Raw genomic sequence first — 27,360 nt, 5'->3', positions numbered from 1 at the left:
AGTGGTTTCACCCCCATTTTGCAAACATAAACTTGAGCTTCTCGCATTCAGTAGATGGTAGGTTGATCTGCTACTAAACATCAGAGCTGGGATTTAAACACAGGGAACTGATCTGAAATCGTGTGCTTTTTCTTTATTCCAGTAATTTCCCAACAGGTCTTAGCTGTGGAACTCTCGGTTCAAATAAATGACATTCTACTGTATAGTCTGCTAGGGTTGCCATAATAAAATACCACAGACTGGACAACTTAGACAACAGAAATTTAGTCTCCCAACTCTGGAGGCTGGAAGTTCAAGATCATGGTGTTGTCAGGGTAGTTTCCTCTGAGGCTCTCTCCTTGATCTGCAGATGGCCACCCTCTTGCTGCGGCTTTACATGGTTGTGCCTTTCTGCATGTTGTCCCTCTTGTGTCTCTGTGTATGCTTAGATTTACTTTTCTTAGAAGAACATCAGCCTTGTTGGATTAGAGAACACCCTAATGACCCCGTTTTAATTAATCACCTTTTTTAAAGTCCCCATATCCAAATCCTGAAGTACCGGGGATTAAGGCTTCAATATGTAAATTTTGAGGGAACACAATTTAGCCCGTGACATCTGGACTGTAATGTGTAAGTAAATGTAGCCTGTTCCAGTTCAAGCTGGTTTGCCCTGCTTGGAGCCTAACCCTCCAGCTCATTCCCTAAGATTTCCTAAACCCCCTTTGTGAACTTGAGGGGGAAGTATTAGGAGATCACTACTTTTTATGGCTTTTTGAAAAAGGAAGCTCGGTATAATAAAACACCACAAATGAGCTCATTTCTGTGAAAATACAGATGGAGCCATGAGTGAACTTAATATAAAAACTATCACATTTCATCTGGTATTTTCCTCAGCATGGCATCTAATGTTCCTCTGCGCTGGCCAGAAAAAAACTGTGATTCTTTTTCCTTATTAAGTTCTCATACTGAAAGACTAGAAACCGCCCCAAGAGGTAGGAAGATTTGGCCTTATATATTTATATTCAGAGATAAAATATGGAATATTTGGTATCATAATTAGCTTAGTTAACACCTGGGGAGTAGCTTATTTTTCAACATTTTTCTTCTTTATACAACAAAATTATTTTTGATAATAGTCACAGAGTAGTTAGTATTAATCATTATTATTGTCTTGATTTGTTCTTTAGCTTAACAAAAATTTACACTTAAAAAAGAATAAATTTCAATTTAAAGATATTTAAATTCAGTAAATTATTACATTCATGAACTAAATTTGCACTTAGCAAACCAAAATACTATACCACATACTTTGTACATTTCCACTATTTTACATTTTAAACACAAGTAAAACTCCAGTTGGTCACATAGAATGACTTAATTACTGTAACTCATGCTCTGTTTCTTCTGTATTTATAATTACTATGTTATCTTGGCTGATTCTGAATCAATTGTTTAAACATGGGAATATGTATTTATTATAAGGGCTGGAGAATGAAGTGCTCCTAAAAGGAGCTTTAATGATGCTGAGGCATTAAGATGCTAAAACATTAACTATCACAGAGTTCCCTGAATGAACCTCCAAGTACAAGGCTTATTACAAAGGTAAGTAATAAACATGTGCCTTTTGAAGCTCATATCACCACAGAATCATCTGGAACTTAGGCCAACAAATTATTTTTTCAGAGAGAGCATTATATCACCCACATTGTTTAACATTGTCAGCACGTGGTGATAAAAATAGTGTTGTTTTTACATTATCTTCTGACGAAGCCCCGCTTTGTGCCAGTACCTGTAAGAGAGGGTTTCCTCCTCTGGCTCTCACTGGAGTGGGACCCCAGTGAAGGTCCACTTCAGATTGGGAATCAGAATGAGTTTGAGAGAGATGAAAAGGCAGAAGCAACAAAACTTGATACTGGCTCTTCTCTTTCACTTTCCAAGATATACAGGTTTCTGGATCTCTGTATCCTCACTGACCACTTCAGTTTTCTTTTGGACTCCATTACTCCTCTTTAATCTCAAGAGTCTGAAAGGTCTCAGGGCTCCATCCTAGATCGAACTTCAAGTTTATATTTCCCCTGGTTTTCAGCCTCTCAGTAAATGGCAGTGGCATCCACCCACTTACTCGAGGCCACAGTGCATTGGTCATCTTTTCCTTTTTTTAAAGATTATATTTAGGACAACTCTACCTAACACATAGGGGGAAACACACACAGGAGATTTTCAGCCAAGATGGAGGCTTAAACAGGCACGTTTCGTTTCCCTCAACAACTAGGAAGGAATACAACTACCGCAAAATCAGAAATAACCAGAAGTTCCAGAAAATAAATGGAAGTCTAACATATGAAGTTATAAAGAAGTGGTGCTCGTCTGGATGGGTAAGAGGGGCGAAGCCGGGGCTGAGAGGTCAAGCTGTGCTGGTGGCGGCAGGAGTGGTGACAGCAGCAGGACGGCGGTGAGACAGACACCCGTGTTTAAGGGGAGGCAAGAAGTGCCTGGGGAGCACCCTCGGCTGTAGACCAGACCCATCAGCTTGTGATTCCAGCGCCGGGGAAGGCAAACCTTTATTGCCTTGGACTGTGAGGCCCGGAGGGGGTGGTGATAGAGGATGAGGCTCCCAGTCTCTCAGCGGAGAGTGAGCAGTAGGAATCTATCTTGGACCCCCACCCCACCCCCAGAAAACTCCACAGCATGGTGAGAAGGGTCACCCAGTTGTAACGAGTGCACGAGGCTCTGCTCCCTATAGTGTAGGAGGTGTGACAGCTCTGCCCAGGAAGGAAAGGTAAACACAAAACTGTCAGGATGAAACAGATCATGATAGAGATCCCAGTGACACAGCTGACCAGACAGCAAATATCTAATCTAACGAAGCAGCAGATAGGAAATCTTTCTGAGGCATAGTTCAGAGCCTTGGTTATAAAAATGCTTACAGACCTAACAGCAGATCTTAAACAAGACAGGGAAGGAATGAAGGCTAGTCCTGCTGAAATGAACAAAAACACATATGAAACTAGTGGTGAGGGAAAGAAAACCAGGGATCAAATCAACAAGTCAGAACATAGGGAAGGAACAAACAGTCGACCAGTGCAGAAAGAGGAAATGAAAAGTGAGGAAAATGAGGAGAGGCTCAGAAACCTATGGGACAGCTATAAGTAGGCCAACATCCGAATCATAGGGTTGCCAGAAGGTGAAGAAGAAGAATTAGAAATTGAGAACTTATGTGAAAAAATAATGAAGCAGAACTTCCCTAACTTGGGGAAAGAAATAGACTTACAGGTCCAGGAAGCACAGAGAGGTACAAATAAACTGGACCCAGGGAGAACCACAACAAGACACATTATAATCAAAATGTCCAAAATTAAAGATAAATAGTGACTCTTAAAAGCAGCAAGAGGGAAGAAGAGAATTATGTACAAAGGGGAACCAATAAGACTATCAGCTGATTTCTCAAAAGACACTTTTCAGGCAAGAGGGGACTGGCAAGAAATATTCAAAGTAATGAAAGGAAAAAACCTACAACCACAATTACTCTATCCAGCGAAGCTGTCATTCAGAATAGAAGGGCAGAGAAAGTGTTTCCAGGACAAAGTAAAACTGAAGGAGTTCATCAGACCCAAACCACTGTTATATGAAATGTTAAAGGGACTTATTTAGGAGAAAGAGGATAAAAACTATGAACGTTAAAATAAAAACTGTATCACAACAACCAACAACAGAAGCTAGAGAACCAAAACAAAGGCAAACTAAGTAGGCAACAAGAGTGGGAAAAGAATTATAGGTATGGGGAACGTATTGGGGGGAGGTCAGCGGGGAGGGGGGAGGGGTGAAAAGGAGGGAGATGGTACAGGAATTAAGAAGCATAGTAGGAAGGAGTGGAGTAGACAGGAAGATATTGAGTAAAACTATATGCACAATCAATGGGCATGGACTAATGGGGGGGACAACTGGAGGGAGGAGGGTCACCAGGTGAAGGGGAAAAAAGGGAAAAGAAATTGGGACAATTGTAGCAGCATAATCAATAAAGCATATTTTTAAAAAAGATTATATTTATTTATTTTTAGAGAGTAGAAGAGAGAGGGAAAGAGAGGGAAAGAAACATCTGTGTGTGAGGAAAACATCAATTGGTTGCCCCTCACACATCTACAACCAGGGACCTGGCCCACACCCCAGGCATGTGCCCTGATTGGGAATCAGGCATGAAAGCTTTTGGTTTGCGGGATGATACCCAAGTCACTGAGCCACACCAGTCAGGGCTGTCTTGGTCATCTTTTATTCTTTCCTTTCCTTCTAATCTTATCCTAAGCTTTTGGGAACTTGTGGTTCCCTATCCAGTGTATATCTAGAAACAGGCCTCTCTGACATCCCCTCTTATCACTGTGTATAGCCAAACCCTATGTTTTGGGCTGAGTTGTCCCTTTAAATTCACATGTTGAACCTCTAATCCCCAGGACCTTAGAATGTGACTATATTTGGAGACAGGGCCTTTAAAATGGTGAATAAGTTAAAAGGAGGTCGGTAGAGTGGGCCCTAACTCAATATGGCCAGGATCCTTGTAAAAAGAGAAAATTTGGACACAGATGTACACTTCATTAGGTTAAGAAAATTTTCTTCTAGTCTTTTATTAGTTTTTAAGTTTTATTAGTTTATTAGTTTTATTAAATCATAAATGAGGGTTGAATGTTATCCCATGCCTCTTCTGCATCTATTGAGGACTTTGTAAAAGAATATAGTTTAATCTGTTAATGTGGGCAGGGCCATCAATAGCCCATATGATACCTTTGTGTGACTAAAGAACACAGTTCCATACCAGCAAAGCTTAAACTGAATTTCAGCCCCATTCAGCCCTTCAGCAAGATACCCACATGTTGACGACACCCTGTACGGACCGCGACTGCAGCCAAAATCCTGTGTGTGGTCTTTCTGGCCTGACCATAAGCAATTTCAAAGGCTTGGCCTGGCAGCCCTCAGAGTGCATAGCCGTGCATTGCAGTCTGGACCCTTGCCCCCTCCACGGGTCATGCTGTTCTGCGTGTCTGCAATTTCTGCATCCCAACTTCGGCACCTTCATTGCAAAGGAGTGGGGTCCGCTAAGACACTGCTCAGACGCCTCTGCATCTAGCCCTTCCTCGTTCTTCTCCCTGGCCCCTAGGCCCATACAACAGCAAGAGCTTTTTGTTCTGGGCTCCCTGGGCAGAGGGACAATTCTCTGTCACACTTCACTGATCCTCCTGACACTCACCCAGTGCCATTCCCTGAGGGAAAGTGGAACACTGGGGAGCCCGCGTCCTTTGTGTAGCCTCTTGCTTATACTGTTGCAGTAAGTTTGTTTTCTCGTTGTAATTGATTGCCTTGACACCTGGCAGCTCTGCCCTATGACAACCTGTGTATCCCTATCTGGTGGCTTGGTGGTAAAGGATGTTTAGAGATTTTCTGATACAAAACTACCTCTGGAAAAGCTTAGCAAAACTTGCAGATGCAGGAATTTTTTGAAAAGATACTTTGCTAAAATTTGTAATGTTTGTTGATTTTCAGTCTTTTATTTTTTTCTCTTCTTTTCATTTTTCAGTAAGGTTATAAATTCCCCCTAAGTATCTCTTTAGCTCCCATACGAATTTCAATGTGTAGAGAAGGCAGTGTGGACATCGACGTTGATGTGGGGGCATTCCTGGGGAATTCAGGGCCAGCAGGGCTTCTGTGCCTACATTGTTTCTAACTTCCAATATAATTTATTCTCTGACCCATGAATTATTTAGAATTGTCTTATAATGCCCAGATGTATATTTTGTTTAAATAACTCCACTACTATATGTTTCTAGCTTCACTGCATCGTGATCAGAGAATATGGGCTATGTCATACGATCTTTTAACATTTGTTGAGGCTTGCTTTGTGTCCTGGTACATGGCCAACTTCTGTAAGTATTCTAGGGATACTTTAAAAAATGCATAGTCTCCAATCATTAGATATAGAGTTGCATATATTTCGATTTAGATCAACATGCTCATTGTACGCTTCAAATCTTCCATATCCTTCTAATTTTGGTCTGTTTGATCTATAAGTTGAGTTTATACTATTAGAATACAATGTATTTCAATTTACTTCTTTGGTATTTGTCAGTTTCTCTTTGTAATTTCTTTCATCTTTAATTTATGTGCTGTGGAGCTATATTACTGGGTGCATATCAATATAGAAAAAATATTTTTTCTGGTAAATTGGTCCTATTTGTCAGGGCAGCCTTGCTCTGAGAAATTGCCCAGAGACTGCTGTGGGAACAGATAACTGGTTTATTGAGGGAACAAAGGAAGGGGGCAGGGGGTTAAGGGGAACAGCAATTCCCCGGGCTGACTCAACAGCCCGTAGGAAAACGGTGGCGGAGGGGGTGGGGGTAGCTCCCGGTCCTCCTCGTGGGCCCGTAGGAGCAAGGGAATAGGGGAAAGGTAGCTCCCAGTCCTCCTTGTGGGCCCGTAGGAATCGTCACCGGCACTTCTGCAGGCACCATTTTAATACACCTTTCGGTAAGGGGGAGTTTGCTTATTGACATATTCAGTGGGTCATTTACATCTCATTGCTTTCCCCCTCCCACACCCGCTTAGTTAACATATCGGGCTAAGTTCATTAGCATTTCCTCTGGGAAAGTTTCAGTCCATCAACATATCTTTTGGGAAATGCTAAGTCCAGGGCCAGGTTGATTACATGATCTGACACTATTATTATTGGGTAATGACTACCTTTAACCTAAATTATATGTTTTTGTCCTAAAGTCTGTTTTGTTTGTTATTAAAATACATTTTTTCTTTTAATTTTATAATTTTGTGTGACCTTATGTTGCAAGTATATATCTTTTGCAATCAGTTCAGAAGTGATTTTATTATTTTTTAAAGTTCTGACAATATCTTTTATCTGACAGATTCATTTACTGTTATTGTTGATTACTGACATTGATTTTTACCATCTAATTTTGTGCTTTCAATTAACCAAGATATTTTGTGCTTCTGTTTTTATATTTTCCTATTTTCTATTGGATTAAGTTTTCCTTACTACCCTTTTATATTCTAATGGTTTAGAAGTTATTCATTCAATATCTGTTCTTTTAGTTACCCATGTTTTAAAAAACTGAGCTATAACATACACATAGAAAAGTGTGTCTTCCAGTTTTATCCATCTTCAAGGTTATCTTAGCTATTTTTGCTCCTTTACATTTTTGTATAAATTTTAGAATTTGCTTTTTAACTTGTGTTCAAACACACACACACACACTCTTCTAGAATTTTGATTTGGTTTTTGTTGCATTTGGAAGAATGGATGGACATCTTTAAAATATTAAGTTTTCCAATCTATGAACATGGCCTATTTTTCATTTATTTAAATATTTAAATTTTTTCTCTATAATATTTTATGGTTTTCAGCATAGTGTGATGGTTCTTAACTAGGGGTAATTCTACACCCTCTTTTGCCACCTCCTTCCCCACCCTCGCCCAGGGGGCAATGTCTGGAGAAATTTTTGGTTGTCACAGTGGGAGATGGGGATTGCTACTGGAATCTGGTGCATAGAGGCCAGGGATATGTCTAAACATCCTATATGTCCAATCCTCCAGTTATGGACTCAACGTTTGTGTCTCCAAAAATTTATATGTTGAAGTCCGAAACCCCAATGTGACTGTATTTGGAGATAGGGCCTGTGTGCAAGTAAAAAAAGTTAAATGATGTCTTAAAAGTGGGGCCCTAATCTGATAAGACTGGTCCCATTATGAGAAGAGGAGGAGACTCCAGACCTCTCTCTTTCCTGCCACAGGAGGACACATTGAAAGGCAGCCACCTAGAAGCTAGGAAGAGGACTCTCACTAGGAACCAATGACTTGGCACCTACCTGATCTTGGACTTCCAGCCTCCAGAACTGTGAGAAGTACATTTCTGTCATTCAAGCCACTCTGTCTGTGGTGGGGGTTTTTTTGTTTTCTTTTTCAACTAGCAGCCCAACAAATAAAAAATTATTCATTCCAAAATGTCAAAAGAGCCAAGGTTGGAACATCCTGGTGAGGGGTTATTTAATACCTTTTATGAGACCCTTTTCCCTCTTTTTCCCTGGAATTTGATAGGGGGGGGGGGGGCTGCTGTAGACAACAAGTGTCAAGACACTTTTACCGCTCTCCTCACTCAGGAAATCCCAAGGGTTTTAGGAGCTCTGTGCCAGAAATGAGGAAGAAGATCATATATATATTTCTTATTATAAATCACAATTACCCATTGGTAACCATGGACAGGTTATGTACCATTTCTAAACCTCCATTAATTCACTTGTGAAATAACAGTAACCATCTCATTAGGAAGATTATATATATTCAAAGAGCTCAGCAGGAGTCATGGAGATGCACTGGCCAGGCCTCCCTTCAGGGATTCGCTGCCAGGCTGCAGGCAGGGAGGTGAGCAGCCAGCCAACCAGCTGCCAGCTCCTAGGGCTGCCTATTTACAGAGTCAGCCCAGGTAGCGGGTGTCTGACGGCTGAGGGAAAGGGCGGAAATAGAGAAAGACCTGGCAACTCTGCCTGACATGGGACACTAATGGGCAATACTCGTGCTAGAATTCCCCACCAGGACAGCCAAGAGCCTTGGGGGCCTGCATTCAGATTGACTTCTTCCTCTCTCCAATCCTGCTTTGTCCCCTTTCCCTTGACAGGTGGTGATCCTTGACACCTCAAATTGTCTTCAGGTCTGCTTCTGGAGAACCCACCCTGCAACACAGTGCCCAGCGGACAGTAAGGACCCAATCAACGTTAGCTATCGCTCTTTGTTTGTTGTGTTATTGCATTAAAATAGGGGCCAGAGTCCGAGATTGGACATTTTGTTCCTGGTCCATCCATTCCCCTACCCTGCAAATGTTAGTGCTGTACTAATCCGCCATGGTGCTAATGTCCTGGAATGACCCTTTCCTAGCCTGAATGTTGGTGTTGTCCCTCACCCCAACCCACCAGATTCTTATGTTGAAATCCTAACCTCCAATATAAGACTTTCCTTGGTTACCCTAAATATTGAAGACTGACCAGCTAGTTGAGGGGCAATTTTCAATCCAGAGGAAGCTATCTGCCAACTCAAACCAGTGACACATACCACCTCCAACCACTGGCCACCAACCACAGGAAGTACTTTTTGAGTAGTGTGGTTTTTGAGAGTCTATGTTAAGAGAAGCCTGGGGTGGCAGGTCCTCTTAAAGGGCCTGCACACAGACTTACTTGGACTCACTCCCTCTGAGCTCCAGCATTGGGGCAGCAGTTCCAAAGGCACTGGGGACATCAGGGTGAGAGCTGAAGGGGCAGCTTGCTCCCAGACACAAGTGCTGACAGAGGACACTTCTTTTTCTGAGCTGTTCCCCTCAAAGGGCACCATATCTGAGTCTCCTTCACCCTGGCTATCACTGTTTTCCCCACCAGCCCTGGTGATTCCCTAAGACCCAGCCCCACCAACTTGCAGACCCAACCAAGTTGTTTCCAGTGGCTTTTTCATATGAATGGCCTGTCTTGGCTCATGCTTCTGACTTTCCTTAAATCTCTCAAATAAGCAGCTTCTGGCCTTTATGTATTCTGTACCTCTCACTAAGTGGCCCCAGGCCCGACACTAGCAGCTCCCAGCCTTAATTCAAAGCTTGGCCTCTCCTGGGCCCCTCCATGCCCAGCACAAGTAGCAGCGATGTACAGATTGCTTTGTAGCTCATGTTGGGTAGCTCTGGGTAAAACACAGGTAGAACATGGCTGACCTTGGCCAGCACCTCCAGGGAGGTTCCAGAGCCTGTGCACCTGGTGGATAGCTTCAGACCATGTCAAAGCACCACCACCCAACCACCTCCACAAATGACACACTCAAGGGGCAAACTCAGCAGGCACCAGAGCCCTGCTGAAGTAATTCCTGCTCTGTGGGGTGGTCCCCTGCACAGCTGATCCTCTACAGAGGCCGCAACCAGTCCTTGTAGCTGATTGGCTTTGGGTAAATCCCTCCTATTGACATGTCAACAGAAATCAAGGCTCAAGAACAACAGGAGGGTGTACATGGCCTACATTAGGGGGCAGGGGGTACATGGAATGCCCAGCTTGGGTGAATGTGCCTCTGGACCTTACAGGATACCCACTAAATAAGGCCACTCTACCAAGCCTGGGAGATATAGCAGCTCTACCTAATACACAGAAACAAACACAGGGAGGCTGCCAAAATGAGGAGACGAGGAAACATGTCCCAAATGAAAGAACAGAACAAAACTCCAGAAAAAGAGCTAAACAAAACAGGGACAAGTAATTGACTAGATGAAGAGTTCAAAACACTGGTTATAAGGAAGTTCAAGGAACTTAGTGGGGACCTCAACAGCATAAAAAAAGAACCAGTCAGAAATGAAGGATACACTAACTGAAATAAAGAATAATTTACAGGGAATCAACAGCAAAGTAGATGAATCTGGGACTCAAGACAGCAATTTGGAATATAAGGCAACAAAAACACCCATTCAGAACAGCAAAAAGAAAAAAGAATCCATAAACAGAGGAGAGTGTAAGGAGCCTCTGGGACAACTTCAAGCATACCAACATTTGCATCAAGGGAGTGCTGGAAGGAGAAGAGAGAGAATAAGAAATTGAAAACCTATTTGAAAAAATAGTGACAGAAAACTTCTCTAACCTGGTGAAGGAAATAGACATACAAGTCCAAGAAGAACAGAGAGTCCCAAACAAGATGAATCCCAAGAGGCCCATACCAGGACACATCGTAATTAAAGTGGCAAAGGTTAAAGATAAAGAGAGAATCTTGAAAGCAGCGAGAAAGACAGGTAGTTACCTACAAGGGAGCTCGCATAAGACTGTCAGCTGATTTTTCAACAGAAACTTTGCAGGCCAGAAAGGATTGGCAAGAAATATTCAAAGTCATGTGTGGGTGTCTATGACCGCGTACTGTTTGTGTGCAGGAGGAGATAAGCAAACACACGTTCCCCTAAAGAGTCACTGTTACTTGACTAAAAATGAGATGATGGTGAAGGAACAGTAAAATACTTCAAAAGAAAAGAGGGTGGTTAAGTCAGCCATGAACCCAAAGCCAAGCTTCACTGGGCCACTTGTGAGTCAGCAGCTTCATCCTTTGGAACAGAATCAGTGGTTTTCTCTTTCCAGATTGCCTTCGTTACATTTAGGCAGATGGAGCCAGAATATCTTGGCCTCTCTGGGGTGGGGGTGAGACTCAACCTTGGACTCCGCCCTCCAGGCAAGCAGTGATCAATGACTGCAATTTAACCCTTACTCTTGTCTCACAGCAGGGCATCTGACCCAGAGGCCACCCAGGTCCCAGGCCTGTGGCTAAGAGCCCCCTTCCAGGGAGGCCCAGGAGGTTCTGAGGCTTTGCCCTTCCTCCCACCTCCCCAATGCACACTCTCCCCTCTTCTCACACCTGCTCTTTCTACAGCGTCACCATCCCCCAGCCAGCAGCGACTGGGAACTCTCCAGCCACCTTTCCAGGCTTGGCATTGCCGTGCCACTGCCGACTCCTGTCACGAGGCAGCAGGGATTCAACAGAAGGGAGGAACATACTGGGGGACACTTCAGACAATCAGAACTTCTGGAGTTGTCTAATCTGTCTGCTTCACTTTGCAGACGGGAAATGCTGGGCTGGTGTCTCCAAAGCCATACAACCGAACAGCAGGTGGCGGAGATGAAAACTGGAACCAGGTTTCCTGATCCCCTGCCAGAGCCAGCCCCCTCTTGTTCATTATATTATTTTCCTACTGGATTTCAGTGGAATCATGCATAGATGACACTTTAAGACTTGTAGATTGCTTTACAAGGCTTTGAATACCCAAGGAAATATCAAGGGAAATGACAGCTTGGATGTCACCCACACAATGAAGGTGTCACTGGGCCAACTTGAAGTGTTCAATCTCTAAACTTTCTTATTTGTGTCTGTACCCCAGCATAGCCCTGGCTGGTTTGGCTCAGTGGATTGAGCGTCGGCCTGCGAGCTAAGTGTCGCTGGTTCGATCTTCCAGTCAGGGCACATCAGAGAAGGAAAACTCTGATTCCAAAAAACCTCCGCTGCCTTGCGGCATACCTCTTCAGGGGAAAGGCTAAGGGAGTAAACCCCGACAGAAAATCCGGAGCCGGAGTCCCTAAGGCGGTTTGACGTTGTAGTCAACACCGGCAACTCCTGCGGCGCACCTGAAGCCAAGCTGTATTGACTCCGTCTTTCCCTTGGATCCTTCAGCTGCGAAGAGAGGGGGGGTCTGCTGCATGGGCAACAGCAGACCCTCCATATCACCCTGCCCAGGCTCTGTAGCTTCAGCTCCACTGGAGAGGACACTCCGGCGTCATCGCAAGATGTCGATTCAACACGGGAGGAGACAGATACCGTGTCACTCCTGAGTCGGACTGCACAACCATTCTCGGAGGTGCAGATAGACTCTTAAGAAGCTACACCATCGTCTCTGGAGACGGACGGCTACCGCCGCCGCCGCCGACGACCCCAGCATACTTGTCTCAGAAAGGCAGTGTCTGAACCTGGTCCATCTAGGCCTGATCTCTTCTCATATGTAAGAAAAATCACCAGCTCCCTTATTAAACCAAGTCCATTGCTTCAAGAGGAGAATCCCGCCTCAAGTGGTGTGGCTCAGTTGGTTGGAGTGTCTTCCCATACGCCAAAAGGTTGCAGGTTCGATTCCTGGTGGGGGCACGTAACTAGGTTGCAGGTTTGATACCCAGTTGAGGTGTGCATTGGAGGCAACCAACAGATGTCTCTCTCACACTGATGTTTCTTTCTCTCCCTTCCTCTCTCTAAAATCAATACACATTTGAAAAAGAGAATCCTAATAAAGACTCTGCCTCCTCGCCCCACATGAGGACCACATGTTAAAAGCACAGCCACCACCAGACAGTGGCTCATTCTCAACTGATCCAACACTCACATCTTTCAATTTCCTGTAGCAAAGAACCAGGCCAAGACATTTCAACGAGGACCCCTCAGCAGCTCTTATCATTGAGGGAGTAATGGGACCAGGTGAGAGGCTCATGAAGTCCAAGTCTCTTGCTTTTAGTGGGGGAGAGGGTAGGGTTGGGGTACGAATGGTGGTTGTGTGTGGGTAGGGTTGTGTTCCCTACTTCCCAGACCCTCTCTGAGAATCTGGCCTGTCTTCACTCTTCTTTGTTCAAGTCGTTTCTGCTCCGGGCTTGCTCCCAATGCCTTTCCCTGCTTGGTTCACCTCCGGACTTACCTAGAGCTGCAAACCTAGTGCTGTGGCAGATCTCCTAGCCTGTTCCTAGCTCGGCATTCAGCCTCACAATCCATCTCTCCTCTCCACCCCACATGGTGGCAACTCCCAGGCCTGGAGTAGGCGCTGAGTAAATATTGGTGCCAGACTAAAATATGGCAGGATCCCATGGCCAGAGGAAAGTGGGTCATTTAAACAAACAGGTGAAGGAAAAGTAACTGATGGCACAGTCCTATAACCAAGGCCATTCGAAGGACATGAGGCCCCTCCCAGAACATCGTCAGTGTGAGCCCCATCAGGGAGACTGGGCAGCTTCCCATGCAGCTCAGCACTTACACTATGAAGCTGCTCAACTTTCTCCTGGGGGCAAGTGAAAGCAAGCAAATGTTGCAGCCAGAGGTGGAATGGCATTTAGCAAGAAACCTTATGAAACTTAAAGAAGGGACAAGGACAAGCACTCCGGCTTTTCTTTTAATTATTTACCAGATAAAAAAGAAAAAAATAGTGATTGTTTCTCTTCACCCCCAACATTTCAGTTGACTCAGGTCCAGTGGGAGAGAAATCTGTTCAAAGGTGATTTGAGCTCCATGCCTGGAGCAGACTCTTCCCCTCTGCTCCACACGACCTCAAGCAGGAGGGCTAGAACAGGCTCCAGGCAGGAATGCTCGCACTGTGGCAGCAATGTGGCAGTGTGGCTGTCACTTTCTCTTCTCCCTGTTGCCACAGCATTCAGACTCTCTCCTGTCTGTCCCACCTCGCCATCCTCCCCATCCACCAAAGAAAGCAGGAAGATGGGGCTCGAGGATGCAGGGACAGGTAGAGAGCAGAACCAGGAGACACGCAGCAAACCCAGCAGCAGGCCCCGGTCTTCGCTTCCATTGCACAGCCTGGCTTAGGTCATCTGCCCTGAGCAGTGGGCACAGAGCAAAATGCTTCTGAAATTCAAACAAAGAGCCTATTGCTGTATGCCTGGCTCAAGAAGGGGAGGTGTGTTGTTGTGTGGCTTGTTCTGATAATATATGTGTTTTAAGTGACGTTTAAGTTAATTCATGATGGGGAAAGGCAGCAACGATGCCTCTTTAAAAAAGCATACAGGTTTGGACACTTGGGCCTTGCAGCCACTGGGGCTTCTCCCCCTCAAGTTCAAAATTCCAAGAATAACTCTCCAGTCAGAGCTTCTTCTGCGTAAGATGGAAGAGGCAGCAGTGACCACCAACCACATGAGACCCCTCTAGATGTCATGATTCTGAGCCACTCAAGGTGACCTCTTTGTCAAAACACCTGGCGAATTTGACAAATGATCCTAGAGAAGAAACTTTTACACTGCCTGTGTCTGCATAAAGCGGCTGCTGCTCGATTCTTCGCCTTCACATTACCAATGAAAGCGCAGTGGGACTGCAGCAAGATGTTTAACTGGCTGTACAGAATACATCCCTCTAAGGAACAGTGGGGAGGGGAAGAGGACTGACTTTGATTTAGCAAAGCGGCAAATCTTTCACCTCCATTGGCTGGAACAAAGCTGGTGGGTGAAGACAAACCTAAGTGAGCCAAGAGCAAGAACTGCGGGCTATGGGGGACGACAGGTCACACGCAGAACTGTGTAAAGTGTGGCACTATGAAGATGAGAAGTCTGGAGCACGCTTCCAGAAGCTGGGTCTGTCCCATGGTAAGTGGCAGCATCCAGATAAATCAGAGTGGTTCTCCTTCCTCCTCTTCCCAACAAATTCTGAGTTTCTTCTTTAAATAACTATGTACACACATACAAGCCTGGTCTCTCTTTTATATGAGGGTCCTTCACTTGAGGGTCCTACATGGCTTTAGAGAGTTGGTTCCAATTGTCTTTTTGGAGATTTACTGCTTGGGACCAAACCTGCAAGGAGAAACAATGATGAACATGATACAAGGCAGATCTTTAAGATGGAAGCATCCCAGTGCTGAAGGCACTGAATCTTGATATAGATAAGTAATAAGCCCGCAGCTCCCTTCCCGGGCTCTGGTACCCTGGCAAATTTAGTAACTGGGCTGGGACTCCTTTCAGCGAGAGAGCCCCATGGCAATCAGCAACCCTGAGAATACAGCTCCATACCTCCTTCTGATAAGGACAGTTTCTCAAGTTCGGCTTCAAGCTCAGCGTCCGATATCCTAGGGACAGGCACACTGTTGGTATAACACAACTCGTGGGGGTGGTCAGGCCGATCCAAAGATTCTTTGGTGGTATCCTGAAGAAGGATGTCCTCCAGTTCCTTCTCTAGTTCCTCACTGTCAAAATCTGGAAAGAAAAGACCATGTGAGGACACAGAAAGCCCAGAGAGGAAATGAATTTATGAGTCAAAAACGGAGGACAGCAGAACTCAGCTCAGCTTAAAAAATCATGTGACATGGAAGGTAGAGGGCGCTTTCAGGCAAACACTGTTTCCATACATGAAGTTAAGTCATTAAGAAGGTATATTTTGCTATCACCACAGAACTGACCCTGCTTCCTCTTGCCCATAAAGCAGCACTTCCAAGTCAGAAGCCTAGTCAGTAAGGAATGCTGGAGCACAGAGAGGAAATGACAACTCCTTCCAAATACTCCTGAAGACAAGCCCCAGAGAGAGGCTCATTACAGCACAAGAAGGTGAGGTCCTCTTAGGAAGAAGGGAAGGAAGGAAGAACCACCATGTCCACTCACCTAAGCCATTGGTTACCCCACCAGCCAGAGTCTGAGAAACTTCATCCTGGGTGTCACATAGCTGTAAGGGAAAGCGCAGGCCTTGAACCTGAGTGATGTCTCATGGACCCCAGTCCTTGAGTCTCCATGTTACAAAGCAGTGTCACCCCATCCAAGAATCAAAGGAAGATTCCTCAAGTTCACAAGGTATAGTCCAGTTTGTGAAAAAAGGAAGAGCAACACAGTCCCATATGTCCTCAGTAACTTCCCTCCAGGTCTCCCTCCTGGCCCTGCCCATACCTCTTGGATCTGATCCACGAGGCTCTCTGCCTTCTCCACTGTGACGTCCTTCATGGAGAGTTTCAGGGCTCCTACCCCGGCCTGATAGGCATTGAAAACCTGAAGGGAGGGCAGTTATCAGTGCAAATGACGAACACTGGGCAAAATATATATGATACAGTTTCATCTCCAAAACACAGCTTTGGGCGCTTTTTGTGTGTGTGTGTGCTACCCACACTCAATCCACCCCACATCCCCTGGGGCCCAAACTTCCCAACACAAGAGGCTCAGGCAACCATGTCCCAGGCCTCATCCAAACAGCAGAACCGCCATGGGGGGGATGAGCAGGGGGTGCCAGACAGACCAGACAAGAACTGAGCGGAGGGCAGTAGCTACCATCTGATCAGTCTGCGAGGCATAGATCCGGTCCAGGATGCCCTGAACAGTGTCCAGCTTGGCATGCAGGGCCTCGATGCGCTTCTCTGTCCGCTGTTTGGCCTTCAGAGACCTCAGTGCCTATGGTGCATGGAGACTTGGTCAGGGCCATACTGGGAAGAACAAAGGGCCAGAGGAAGACTGCTACTCCCAGATGCTAAGACCATCCCAAGCCTCCTTCTGTGGTGCCTGGGCACCTGCAGACTGTTCCCCTCAAGTCCCAAGTTCCTCTCTGAACTTCCAGGGCACCTGTCACTGCCAACTCAGCGTGCAGGCGCACAGATGGAGGGGAAGACAGAACTTACCAGCTGTTTCTTTCCTGCTCGGCATGCCCGGCGGGCTTCTTCTTTACACCTATAAAACAAAGGGACAGATGGGGAGGACAGTGCCATCAGACAGGGTGGCAAGGTCTTGAAAAGTCCCCAAGAGTAGCACCAGGTAAAGTTACCTCTGAAGATCAAATCCAACCCACCCAATGGCAAGAAAAATGATGCCCAACAGCCACTGTCAACCTCCTGCAGCAAGCTGAGATATAAGCTTGAAAACCCACAGGGAGAGAGCATGCCAACAAGGCACCTTAAAAACAGGTTCCCATTTTGGGAGCCAGGAGATTGGAAATTGATTCCTAACACCAACAATGACTTCGGACACATCCCTTGGGTTTCTCCCACTGTATGATGGAGTGAACAAGTGCATCTTAATCTAGCCCTGACTGGTGTGGCTCAGTGGGTTGGGCATCGTCCCACAAATGAAAAGGATACCAGTTCAATTCCTGGTCAGGGCATTATGTCTGGGTTGTGGTACAGGTCCCCAGTTAGGGGCATGCAAGAGGCAACTAAGCAATGTTTCTCTCCCTCTCTTTCTCATTCCTTGCCTTCTCTCTAAAAATAAAATCTAAAAATAATTAAAAAATAAAAAACAAGTACATCTTAACCCAGTGTCTCTATACCCTACTCTACTCTTGGGAGAAGTGTTCCTGTGTGCCTTCAGTGGGGAAGCCTTGTGTGGTCATCACCTTGGGGAAGGGCAGGAGTCCCTGAGAGCTCTGGGAGGCAGACTTGTCTTGCTCACTACTGTATCCCCAAGTCCCTAAGACAAGGCCTGGCTCAGTCAACGTTGGTGAAGTGGATACTGGTGCAGGAGAGCATAAATAGAATGCTAACCATCATAATAATTAAAATTCACTTTTCTGCTTTGAGATATTCTGTGCTTTCCAAGATTGCTGTATTGAGCAGTGAGTAGTTTTGTAATCAGTAAAACAAATCTTTTTTTTCCTTTTCTTTTAAGGAGCCCACAGCACCAATGCTTTGCCAGCTCTAAGGGCTAGCAGGATGGGGGTACTCAGCTCAGGGGTAGTTACCTCTCTGCTTCCTGGGATAAGGACTCCACTTTGCGTGAGAGCAGCTGTTCACTCTGCATCAGCTGGTACACCCCAACATCTACGTCGTTGACAGGAGAGACCTTGGCATGTGGCCCCCGGGCAAACTTTACAATCTAAGGGACAGGGACAAATTACTACTGCCCCTACCACAAAGGCTGAGACATCCCCAGGCATGAATGCTGTGGGGATGTCAGTATACGCTCAGTAAGTCACCAGGGGAGTCAGTGAATGAACAGCTGAACTTGCGTACCTTTTCCCCATTCTGCTCGAGGACTGTGACCCTCTTCTCTTTCTGTAGCTGCAGCAACACCAAGTAGAAGGTCCTCTCATCAGGACAGGAGCCTGCACAGAGGGTGCTCAGCTCCGACAGGGCCACCACAGGGTGGGAGGAGAGAGGGGAGTTCTGATACAGACGATACACCTCCTCAGCCTTCTCCTGCAGCAAAAGCAAAACATGCTCACAGGCCCTGCCACCACCCCGGACCCCAGTGAGCCCGACCCCTGCTTTCAAATGACAATCAGGCAGCGCCAGAGCAGGGGGCGCCGACCCATCCTCCCTCAAGCGGCAGCTTTGGGGAAGAGAAAGGATCTGTGTTTTTTAAATGCTGGAGGAGAGCTTGGAGGATGTGGATGAAATGAAGTCCATGACATACTGGAAGCCGGCTGTGCTTGCACTTCCATCTGGGACTTTATGCTTCCACATCTCCCTGGCCCACAGTCTCCATGAGGGAAGAAGGGGGCAGTGCGGTGGGCTGGAATGGCCGTGGATGGGAGCCGGGGCTGGTTCTCAGTCTGGCCTGGGCATCCCCAAACCAGCTGTCTCACTGGCCCTCAGCATCCCTCTCTCAAACTGCAGACGTCTACCTTCCCTTCCAGTTCTGCTCTGTCCATTTTCATGCCAACTGGCAATGCTGCAAACGAGCACACTGCTGTCCTCAGTGAGAAGCATGGGTCAAACAGGTGGGGTAGGGTTTTTGTGAGAAGTCTGGGAAGCAAAGATTCCAAGAAACAAACCACTGTGTTCCTCCGATAAGCCAATTACTCTCTATCTTCGGCAAACCAGAAATATTTACTGAGATGTACACAGAACACTGAAAACACAGGGAAGGAATATCGAGGAGTTCAGAGGTTATTGGAGACAAATGGCTGTTGAGCAGAACCCTGAAGGGCAAGGAGTTTCTAGGGGAGGCAGATGGGAGGGTGAATCAGGCTGGAGGGTGAGCAAGGGCAATGGCATGAAGTGAGTCAGCATGGCGCCTGCAGATCAGACGGGAAGGGGAAGAGTAGAAGCACTTCCATCTGGTACGAAGTGTAGTATCTCCTATGTTGTCCTTCCCCCAGCAGATGGTGGGAGTCACTGAAGGGAAATGACATTGTTAGAGTAAGAGATCTAGCGGACAACTGGGAAAGGATGGATTGTAGGAGTTAGGTCTACAGGCAAGGAGACCATTTATGCCAGAGGATATGAGGGACTGAACAAGGTAATGGTAACAGGGACAGAGAAGGGATGGATTCAAGCAACATTTAGAAGATAAGGCTGGCAGTCCATGGTAACTGGGTCTGGAGTCTAGCATGACTTCAGGGTTCTGGTTTGAGTGACTGAGTGGATGTGATGATATCCATTAACAGCAAGGAAATTTTAAAGGAAAGACAAAACATTCCATGTTGGACATGTTGGTTCAGGATGTCTGGAGTACATCCAGGAAGATCCATACAGCAGATAAATAAATCTGAAGCTCAGGGAGACACGAGGACAGGAAGTAGAAGGTAATTAAATCACAAGGACCTGGCTGCTGTGGCTCAATGGATTGAGTGCTGGCCTGCGAGCTAAGTGTCGCTGATTTGATTCCCAGTCAGGGCACATGACTAGGTTGCATGTCAAGTCCCCAGTTGGGGGCGCGAGTGAGAGGCAACCACACAGTGATGTTTCTCTCCCTCTCTTTCTCCTTTCCCCTCTCTCTACAAATAAATAAACAAATAAATAAATAAATTATTTTTTAAAAAATTACAAGGAAATTCAGAGAGCAAAGTAATAAGCTGAAGGAAGACCAATGTTTAAGACAAGAAGGGGCTCACAAACAAGATCCAGAAACACTGCTCAGGGAGAACCAAGGACAACCAACAAAGTCAAGGAAATGGAAAATTTTAAGGACTGTCAAAAGCAGCAGAAGAGTCTAATAAGATACAGCCTAGCCCTGGCTGGTGTGGCTCAGTGGATTAAGCGCCGGCCTGTGAACCAAAGGGTCGCCAGTTTGGTTCACAGTCAGTGCAAATGCCTGGGTTGTGGGTCAGGTCCCCAGCTGGGGTGAGTGAGAGAGGCAATGGGTCAATTATCTCTCACACATAGATGTTTCCCACCCTCTCTTTCTCCCTCCCTTTCCATCTCTCTAAAAATTAATAAAGTCTAAATTAAAAAAAAATAAAAGATACAGCCTAGTTTTCCTTAGATTTGACTGCCCCGCCAGATAACAATACTTACTATAAAACTACTGTAGTGAGAACAGGATGGCATCCATTCACAAATAGATTGATGGCACCAACATTAATAAGTGATGTTAAAAACAACTGGTTATCCATTTGGAAGAAAAGAGTTTTACCCTACTACATATACAAAAATGAATACAAAATCATTGACATTTAAATTGAGAAAATAAAAGTGTAAAATAATTTGAAGAAAATACTTTTAAAATCTGATTAAACTTAAAGAGGATACTTTCTGAACAAGACCAGAAATTCAGTAACCATAAAGGAAAATTTGAGACATCTGACTAGAGAAATAGGTAAAAGACATTATTAAAAAAAAAAGCAAGACACTGGGAAACAGTATTTACATCCCTAATCCTAAATACACACACATGTATAAATATATATTAAATATAGAGAACTCCTATAAATTAATATAAAAGATAAATAACCCAACATAAAAATAGGATATAAATAGGCAATTCACCGAAGGGGATATGTAAATGGCCAGTAGATAGGTGAAAAGATGCACAAATCTTCTGAGCTGATTAAGTATCATTTTTGTTCATCAAATTGGCAAGTTTTAAAAGACTGATGTTATCCAGTGCTGACAAGGATATGGGGAGACTGGACACTTTAACGTAATCTTGATGAAAGCGTGAAGTAGTACAAACTTTAGAAAAGTAATTTGGCAATTTCTTTTAAAATGTAAAAATGTACATATGCATTTCTAGAAATCAATTCCATAAAAATAAAAGTAGAAGTACATGGATGTACAGACAAGGCTGTCAAATAAATAATTTTTGTAATAAGAGAAATTGGAATGACTGAACTGTCTATCTGGTACCTACTGCATCAATTGTGGTGTATTTGTAGATTATCACACAGCCGTTCCGATGAAGGAAGAAAATCTACATTGTGTAGGGACCTGGAAAGATGCTCATGATATAGTCAAGTGAAAAGAACACAAAGCAGTTTGCAGACCAATAGGTAAAATAAGATTCCATTTCTGGAAAAAAACCAGAGTGTATACATATGTACATGTATGTTCATTTATTTATTCAATAAATATTTACTGACTCTGTTCCCAGGGTCCCAGGTCCCACGTACCAAGAAGTTCTCCCTTTTGGTAGAAGAGACAGATAATAAATAAATAAACAAGTAAATAAATTTTCAGGAAGTACTAAATGCTAACAAGGAAATAAAATGGAAAGTAATAATAGTATGAGACAGGGTCAATAAGAAAAGATATGTCTGTAAATACACACACACACACACACACAGGGAGGGAATGTACCCAAGAAGTTGGAAGTGGGATAGACAGAAAGGAAGCTTTCAATTCTTTGTATAATTTTTTTTAATAGCAAAATCTATGAGCAATTTCTTTTTGTACTTTTTTCAAATAAGAAGTTACTGGCTGCTTTCTATGTCTAGACTTGAGAAAATCAACTGACCTCTCAGAAGGAGGTTTTGTTTTATAAAATATCCAGATAAGACCTTTTAGTTCCAAGGAGGTAAATGAGTCTTCACCCCAGGTGAAAAAGGTGAAGTCACCGATTAGAAAGCAGATGTCACTGAAGGAGATAAAGTATTACACATTCTGTCTAGTGTCATAAACTGGGTACAGATTTAATAGTACGATGTCCCTACAGAGCTGGAAGACTTATTTTTTTACCTAAACAGGATTAGATGACATTGCTGCCAAATATTACTACTGGTTTTGGAAGACCTGTACCATTCCACTCCCACCCCCATCTCTGCCTTTACTCTCAAAAGACTGTGAGTCCAAAACCACATCTGTGGGGATAAATGGATCTACATCCCTTTGCTACAAGCCAGAGCACACGGGAGGTAAGACTGCACAGAGGAAGGGACGTGGCCCAGAGCCACCCAAACCTTCCTGTAGTTTTTGTGGGGCCTTGGCTAAGCCCTGAAGGTCAGGGCACTGGGTGAGGGGATAACCATGAGGGAGGGGCGAGACCTCCTTCTCATTCTGAGGTAGAGGGGGTTGGGGGTCTGCTGAGGTGAGAGGAACCGGGGTAGAGGAATGGGGATTCTGAGCAGGCTCCTGCTGTGTGGAAGCCTGTAGGGCTCTGCAAGGACCCTGATGCTGAGTTTGGCCTGGGAGTTTCAAAAGGAACTCCTGTCTTCAGGTACATCTGCTAACAGGTGTTCAGTCAACTCACCTCTCTCTCTCTCTCGCTCTCTCTCTCTCTCTCTCTCTCTCTCTCTCTCTCTCTCTCTCTCTCTCTCTCACTCTCTCTCGCTCTCTCTCGTCACGATTGCTGTCCACAGCCGTTTTGGTGCAGTGGTGGGGCTGATCAGGTGTGCACTGGGTCAAAGAGAGCGTGGGAGATTAGGAAGCAGTGACAACAAAGCTTGGACGGGAAGGAGAGAGACAGAGCAGAACTAGGCAGGGGCTTAGGTCCCACACAGGAGCCGAGTAGGTTTAGAGGCTGATGAAGGTGAGCACCAAAGAGGGAGCTGGAATACACAGAACAAGAGGCTAATTGATGGGACAGGCGGCAAGCTGTGCAGGACACTCTGGGGCACAGGTGGAAGAGAGGAAGGACACTTCATCCTCTGAGCTCTGACCAGGAAGAAGGGCTAGAGGAGGTTAAACTGGGGGTGGAAAGGCAGAAAGCTGAAGGTGCTGACTCAGGCGATTCCACCTTCTCCATGAAGTGTTTGCAGGGAATAGAGAGGGCAGAGCATGGAAGGAGTTTGTGAGGGGCTGGGAGAGGACAAGAAAACCAAGATGCGGGGTGGCTCTGAGGGTCTTCCTAAAGCTTGGGGCTGTGAAAGGAAACGCGGTTTCGGTGATAGGGTGACTTTCTCCAGCAGGGGTGGAGAATGTGGGGTTGACTGAAGGTGGTGGACTTGCTGAGGTCTCTGGTGTGGGCCAGGAGAGCTGCAAAGGAGCTGAGGGCACTGACGAGGGAAGCAGGCGTTAGCTGCACACTCTACACTGGCCAGGAGGAAGCTGACTGACCAGGAGAGCAGGAAGGGACCAAGGGCCTGGAGGCCTCTTCAATGGAAGTAAGGCCATTAGTAAGCTGGAATGGGAAAGGGTTATAGCCAGAGAGGAGAAAATCTGAAGTAGTTTATTGATTTAGGGTTAAGGCAAAGCTGAAAGTCACAAGGTGTTCAGGAATCCTGAGAAATTCTTGTTAGTAAACTACAGCAGGCAAAGCATTTTCTAAACATTTAGCTTTTCATGAATCCCTACAAATACGTAAAATAATCAACTGTACATTACCAATGATTCCTAGACAGAGGCTCCCCCTTGACATATATTGGGTTGACCATGAAGTTCGTTTCTTTTTTTCTCTAAGATGGCTGTAGTAGTGCTTAGTTGTCTTTAACTTCATTCAAAACAATTTTGTTAGACTGTTTGTGACAGCTGTCTTATCAGTGTGCATTTTTTAAAAAACTTATCAAAATCGGTGAATTTTTGTGTAGCCATTTTAATTTTGAAGATGGAAGAAAATGAGCAACATTTTCGGCATATTACGCTTTATTATTTCAAGAAAGGTAAAAATGCAACTGAAATGCAAAAACAGATTTGTGCAGTGCATGTTGAAGCTGCTGTGACTGATCAAATGTGTAAAAAATGGTTTGCGAAGTTGCATGCTAGAGATCTCTCCCTGGATGATGCTTCATGGTCAGGTAGAACAGTTGAAGTTGATAGCAATCAAAATATTGAGAAAATTATTATACCACGCAGGAGATAGCGGACATCCTCAAAATATCTAAATCAATAAAGTTGTTGGTGAAAATGAAACACTGTTTTATCTTACGGAAATAAACAAACTTTTTGGCCAACCAAAAATGTCCAACTAACATCTAAATAATGCTAAAGTACAGAATAAGGGAGGTCAGGCAGTTATCACCTGTCACCAAGTACAAAGATTATGTTCTCTTTCTAATGATACACTCAAGGGATGTGGAGGACCTGTAATCACACCAGATGACACGTAGACCTCTCCCCTCCAAGTACCCACCTTAAGCAGTTCCACAGCCACAAGCACCTCCTCAGCAGGAACCTTATTATCCCCTAGCATGTTGGAAAGAGTCCACTTGAGGGGCTTCAGCAGGAAGACTCCGACCCCCCAGGAGATCCAGCTGCTGTCCACACTGGCCATGAAGTCTGACTCCCGCTGCAGCTCCCCTCGACTGCAAAGAAAGGGCATACAGTAGGCGTCATGCAATGTCCCATTCCAGTTCCCACAGCCCTCTACCCCCAGAGCAATCTGATCATCATCATCACTATTTATTAGGCAGCTACTCTGTGCCATCTACGATGAGCAGCTACTACATTTATGCCCCAGCTCTAAGCTTCACAACTCCACAACACAGATGGTCTTATCGGCATTTTATCTAATGAGAAAACTGAGGGGCTGAGAAGGTGAGTGAGGCCAAAACTAAAGTATAATTTGGCTCCAAAACACAAGTTCTCCACTAAGACTGCAGAGGCACAGGAGGAGGCAGGGCCTATGATGGAACTTTCACTTATGGGGCTCAAAAATGATAAGATGAAAATAATAATAATGGATCGCTGTGCAATGCAAGGTGTAAGGAAGAATACAAAGAATTCAGAGAAAGGGTTTTCTGCTCTTTCCAAACTAGGGTGGAGAGAAGACATAAGCATTTCATGGTACTGATAGTAGTAGCTCCATTCACTGAATGCTTACCATGGGCTGGTCACTTTGTTAAGGGCAATGTAGGGAACATCTCTTGAAATCCTCACAATAAACCTAGGTTCAATAATCATCACCACTTTATAATTGGTCAAACTAAGGCTTAAAAAGGGTACATAATTTGTCCATGGTAACAGAATGTATCACGTGATCACGTGATTTAGCAAGTGGCAGACTTAGGATTTGAGCCCAGGCCATTTGGCCCTTGAGCAAAACTGTAAACTACTGTGCTACGCTGCTTCCATGAAGCACAGCTTCCCAGAAATTCTTCAGGTGCCAGATGCCATCAAACGCCAGGCAGCATCAGCACAGTGCCAGCAGCCAGGAAAAGAGAATCTGAGGTATGAAGGGACTCGATCAGAAATGGTAGGGGATGGTTTAGCTGCAACCAGGAAGCCCAGACTGTTCCTTTTCCTAACTGACTTCTTCAGCTACCCTCTCCCCTGCATTCTACTTCAGGCATGAACTAAAACTTTGTCCACAGTCCAGTTGCTCAGGAAAGAGAAGTTTCGGAAATAGCTTGTCCCATCAATATCAGCAGATGCAAAGGTCATGAGGAGGGAGACTTTCTAATCAGGAAGAGAAGCAAGCTAAAAGCAACATTTCCTAGTCGACCTTCTTGTTCATTCACTGAGAAGGCAGGCACTAGGCTGGCTAGGCTGCTCTGGGTATGAGCCATGTAGTGTGCAGTGCAGATGATCAAGAACCAGAAGACCAAGGTCCAGTCTTGGCATTATCTCTAATAAGCTAAGGAAGTTGTGTGGTGAGGCTCAGTTTCTTCTTCTGTCTGTTGAGGATAATTCTACCATCTGGTGCACAGGACCACTGAGGGGGTCAGATGAAATGGTGTATGTGAAGGATCTGCACACTGTGAAGTGCTATACGTCTATTAGTAGATATCCACACTACTGTCTCAGGTACCCCCAAGTAGCACACCTGTTGCACAGGTAGCACCTACAGGACCTTCTCAGAGCATCAAGATATTCGGTAAAGCCTGTACTCAAATCCAAAGGGCCTGTGCCAAGGACAAGACAGGCCACACACATGACCTGTGCTCTGTATGGGCTGTTGGCCAAGATCCCTACAACCTGACCTCTTCCCCACCGCTGCCCTCTCTTTAGCTCTTCCTTAATACAATAAATCTTATCTTACAGACCTTCTGAGATAATTCAAATTTGGAAGGCCCAGCAAAATAACTCCATAACGGGATTCCAGTCCTGACAGATCACTGTTACCTCTGCCAAGCTGGCTTCTCCTGTCTGGATCTCATCTAATCGGACTATCCCCATACCCCGTCTCCATCTCCCCTCAACACCCCTACCCTAGCCTCCTCGTCTTCCTCTTCCTTGGCCTACTGAGCAAACATAGAGGCTGCTCCGAGCCAGACCCCGGGCGCGCAGTCAGGGAGCCGCCCCCAGCCCCGGCCCAGTCTCGCCCTCACCGCAGCAGGTCCTGTAGCACCGTGGCCAGCCCCAGCGGGACGCTGCCCTTGCGCTGAAAGGCCTCCTGCAAGTCCCGCAGACGCAGACGCACCACCCCCTGGCGGCGGCTGTGGCTCAGCACCAACGGCGCCCAGAAGCCCATCTTGCTGTCCCAGTCGGTGCTGTTCACCTCGCGACTCCTTTTGAAGGCGGAGAACAGGAAGGACATGCGCTCTTCATCCTCCTCCCACTCGGGGGGCAGTAGGCCCGCCGGGCCTCCCCCGGCCAGGGCTTCGGCCTCCCGCTCCGGGGACCACATCGGAACCCCAGCCCCGCCAAGGTGCCTAACACAAGCCTGGCCTGCTTCCCTTCCGCCCTGGTTCCCTCCCGGCTTCCGTTCTTTGACCACCGCCTCCTCTGTCATTACGTCACCGCCTCCCAGCGTGAAATAAGTCTCGCATATCCTCATAACACACGCGCCGCCCTGCCTCTCGGAGCCAGGAGGCGGAAGGATGATCCTATTTTCGGAGAGAATTAGGGAGCCTGCGCCGACCGCCCCTCCCGCCGTCTTTGTGCGGAAGGGAAGGGCTTTGCGCGTGCGTGGCGCCTAGGCACGCACAGCGCCTCCTCAGCAATTGCAGTTTGTGGAAGCATTCTATAGAGGCGAGCGAGGACGCCCCTGACTTGTGGGTTTAGTTAGAGGGGCTGCAGTCCCGCCAAGGCGCGCCAGCGGCCCTAGGGTGGCCCGCAGGGATCGCTGTGGACTGCTCGCTGCTCAGCCATCTACTTGCTCCAGATGTTTGAACTTCCAACACAGCTTCTGCCACAATGTC

At 45.8% G+C, this 27,360-nt stretch overlaps 1 protein-coding gene across 2 annotated transcripts; it reads right to left on the bottom strand.

Moving 5' to 3' along the window:
* Window positions 1-14,495: 14,495 nt before the first annotated feature.
* Window positions 14,496-26,897, bottom strand: CHMP7 (charged multivesicular body protein 7). Of its 2 annotated transcripts, none has more exons than XM_090290145.1 (10): window positions 26,548-26,897; window positions 24,411-24,582; window positions 18,194-18,379; window positions 17,923-18,056; window positions 16,868-16,916; window positions 16,524-16,643; window positions 16,149-16,247; window positions 15,870-15,930; window positions 15,285-15,467; window positions 14,496-15,068 (listed from the first exon to the last, which is right to left on the bottom strand). In XM_090290145.1, the coding sequence occupies exons 1-10, from the start codon at window positions 26,844-26,846 to the stop codon at window positions 15,016-15,018; spliced, it is 1,356 nt and encodes a 451-aa protein (XP_090146271.1). In that variant the 5' UTR covers window positions 26,847-26,897; the 3' UTR covers window positions 14,496-15,015. The 2 variants fall into 2 exon arrangements, with proteins under 2 accessions (XP_090146271.1, XP_090146272.1); XM_090290146.1 differs by having other exon boundaries at window positions 26,718-26,840.
* Between the last annotated feature and the right edge of the window lie 463 nt (window positions 26,898-27,360).

Source organism: Furipterus horrens, unplaced genomic scaffold, assembly GCF_987537825.1.
Source record: "Furipterus horrens unplaced genomic scaffold, mFurHor1.1.pri manual_scaffold_10, whole genome shotgun sequence".
Taxonomy (NCBI): Eukaryota; Metazoa; Chordata; class Mammalia; order Chiroptera; family Furipteridae; genus Furipterus; species Furipterus horrens.
The sequence above is the reverse complement of the archived record's forward strand: the minus strand, read 5'-3'. Positions and strand labels throughout refer to the sequence as shown.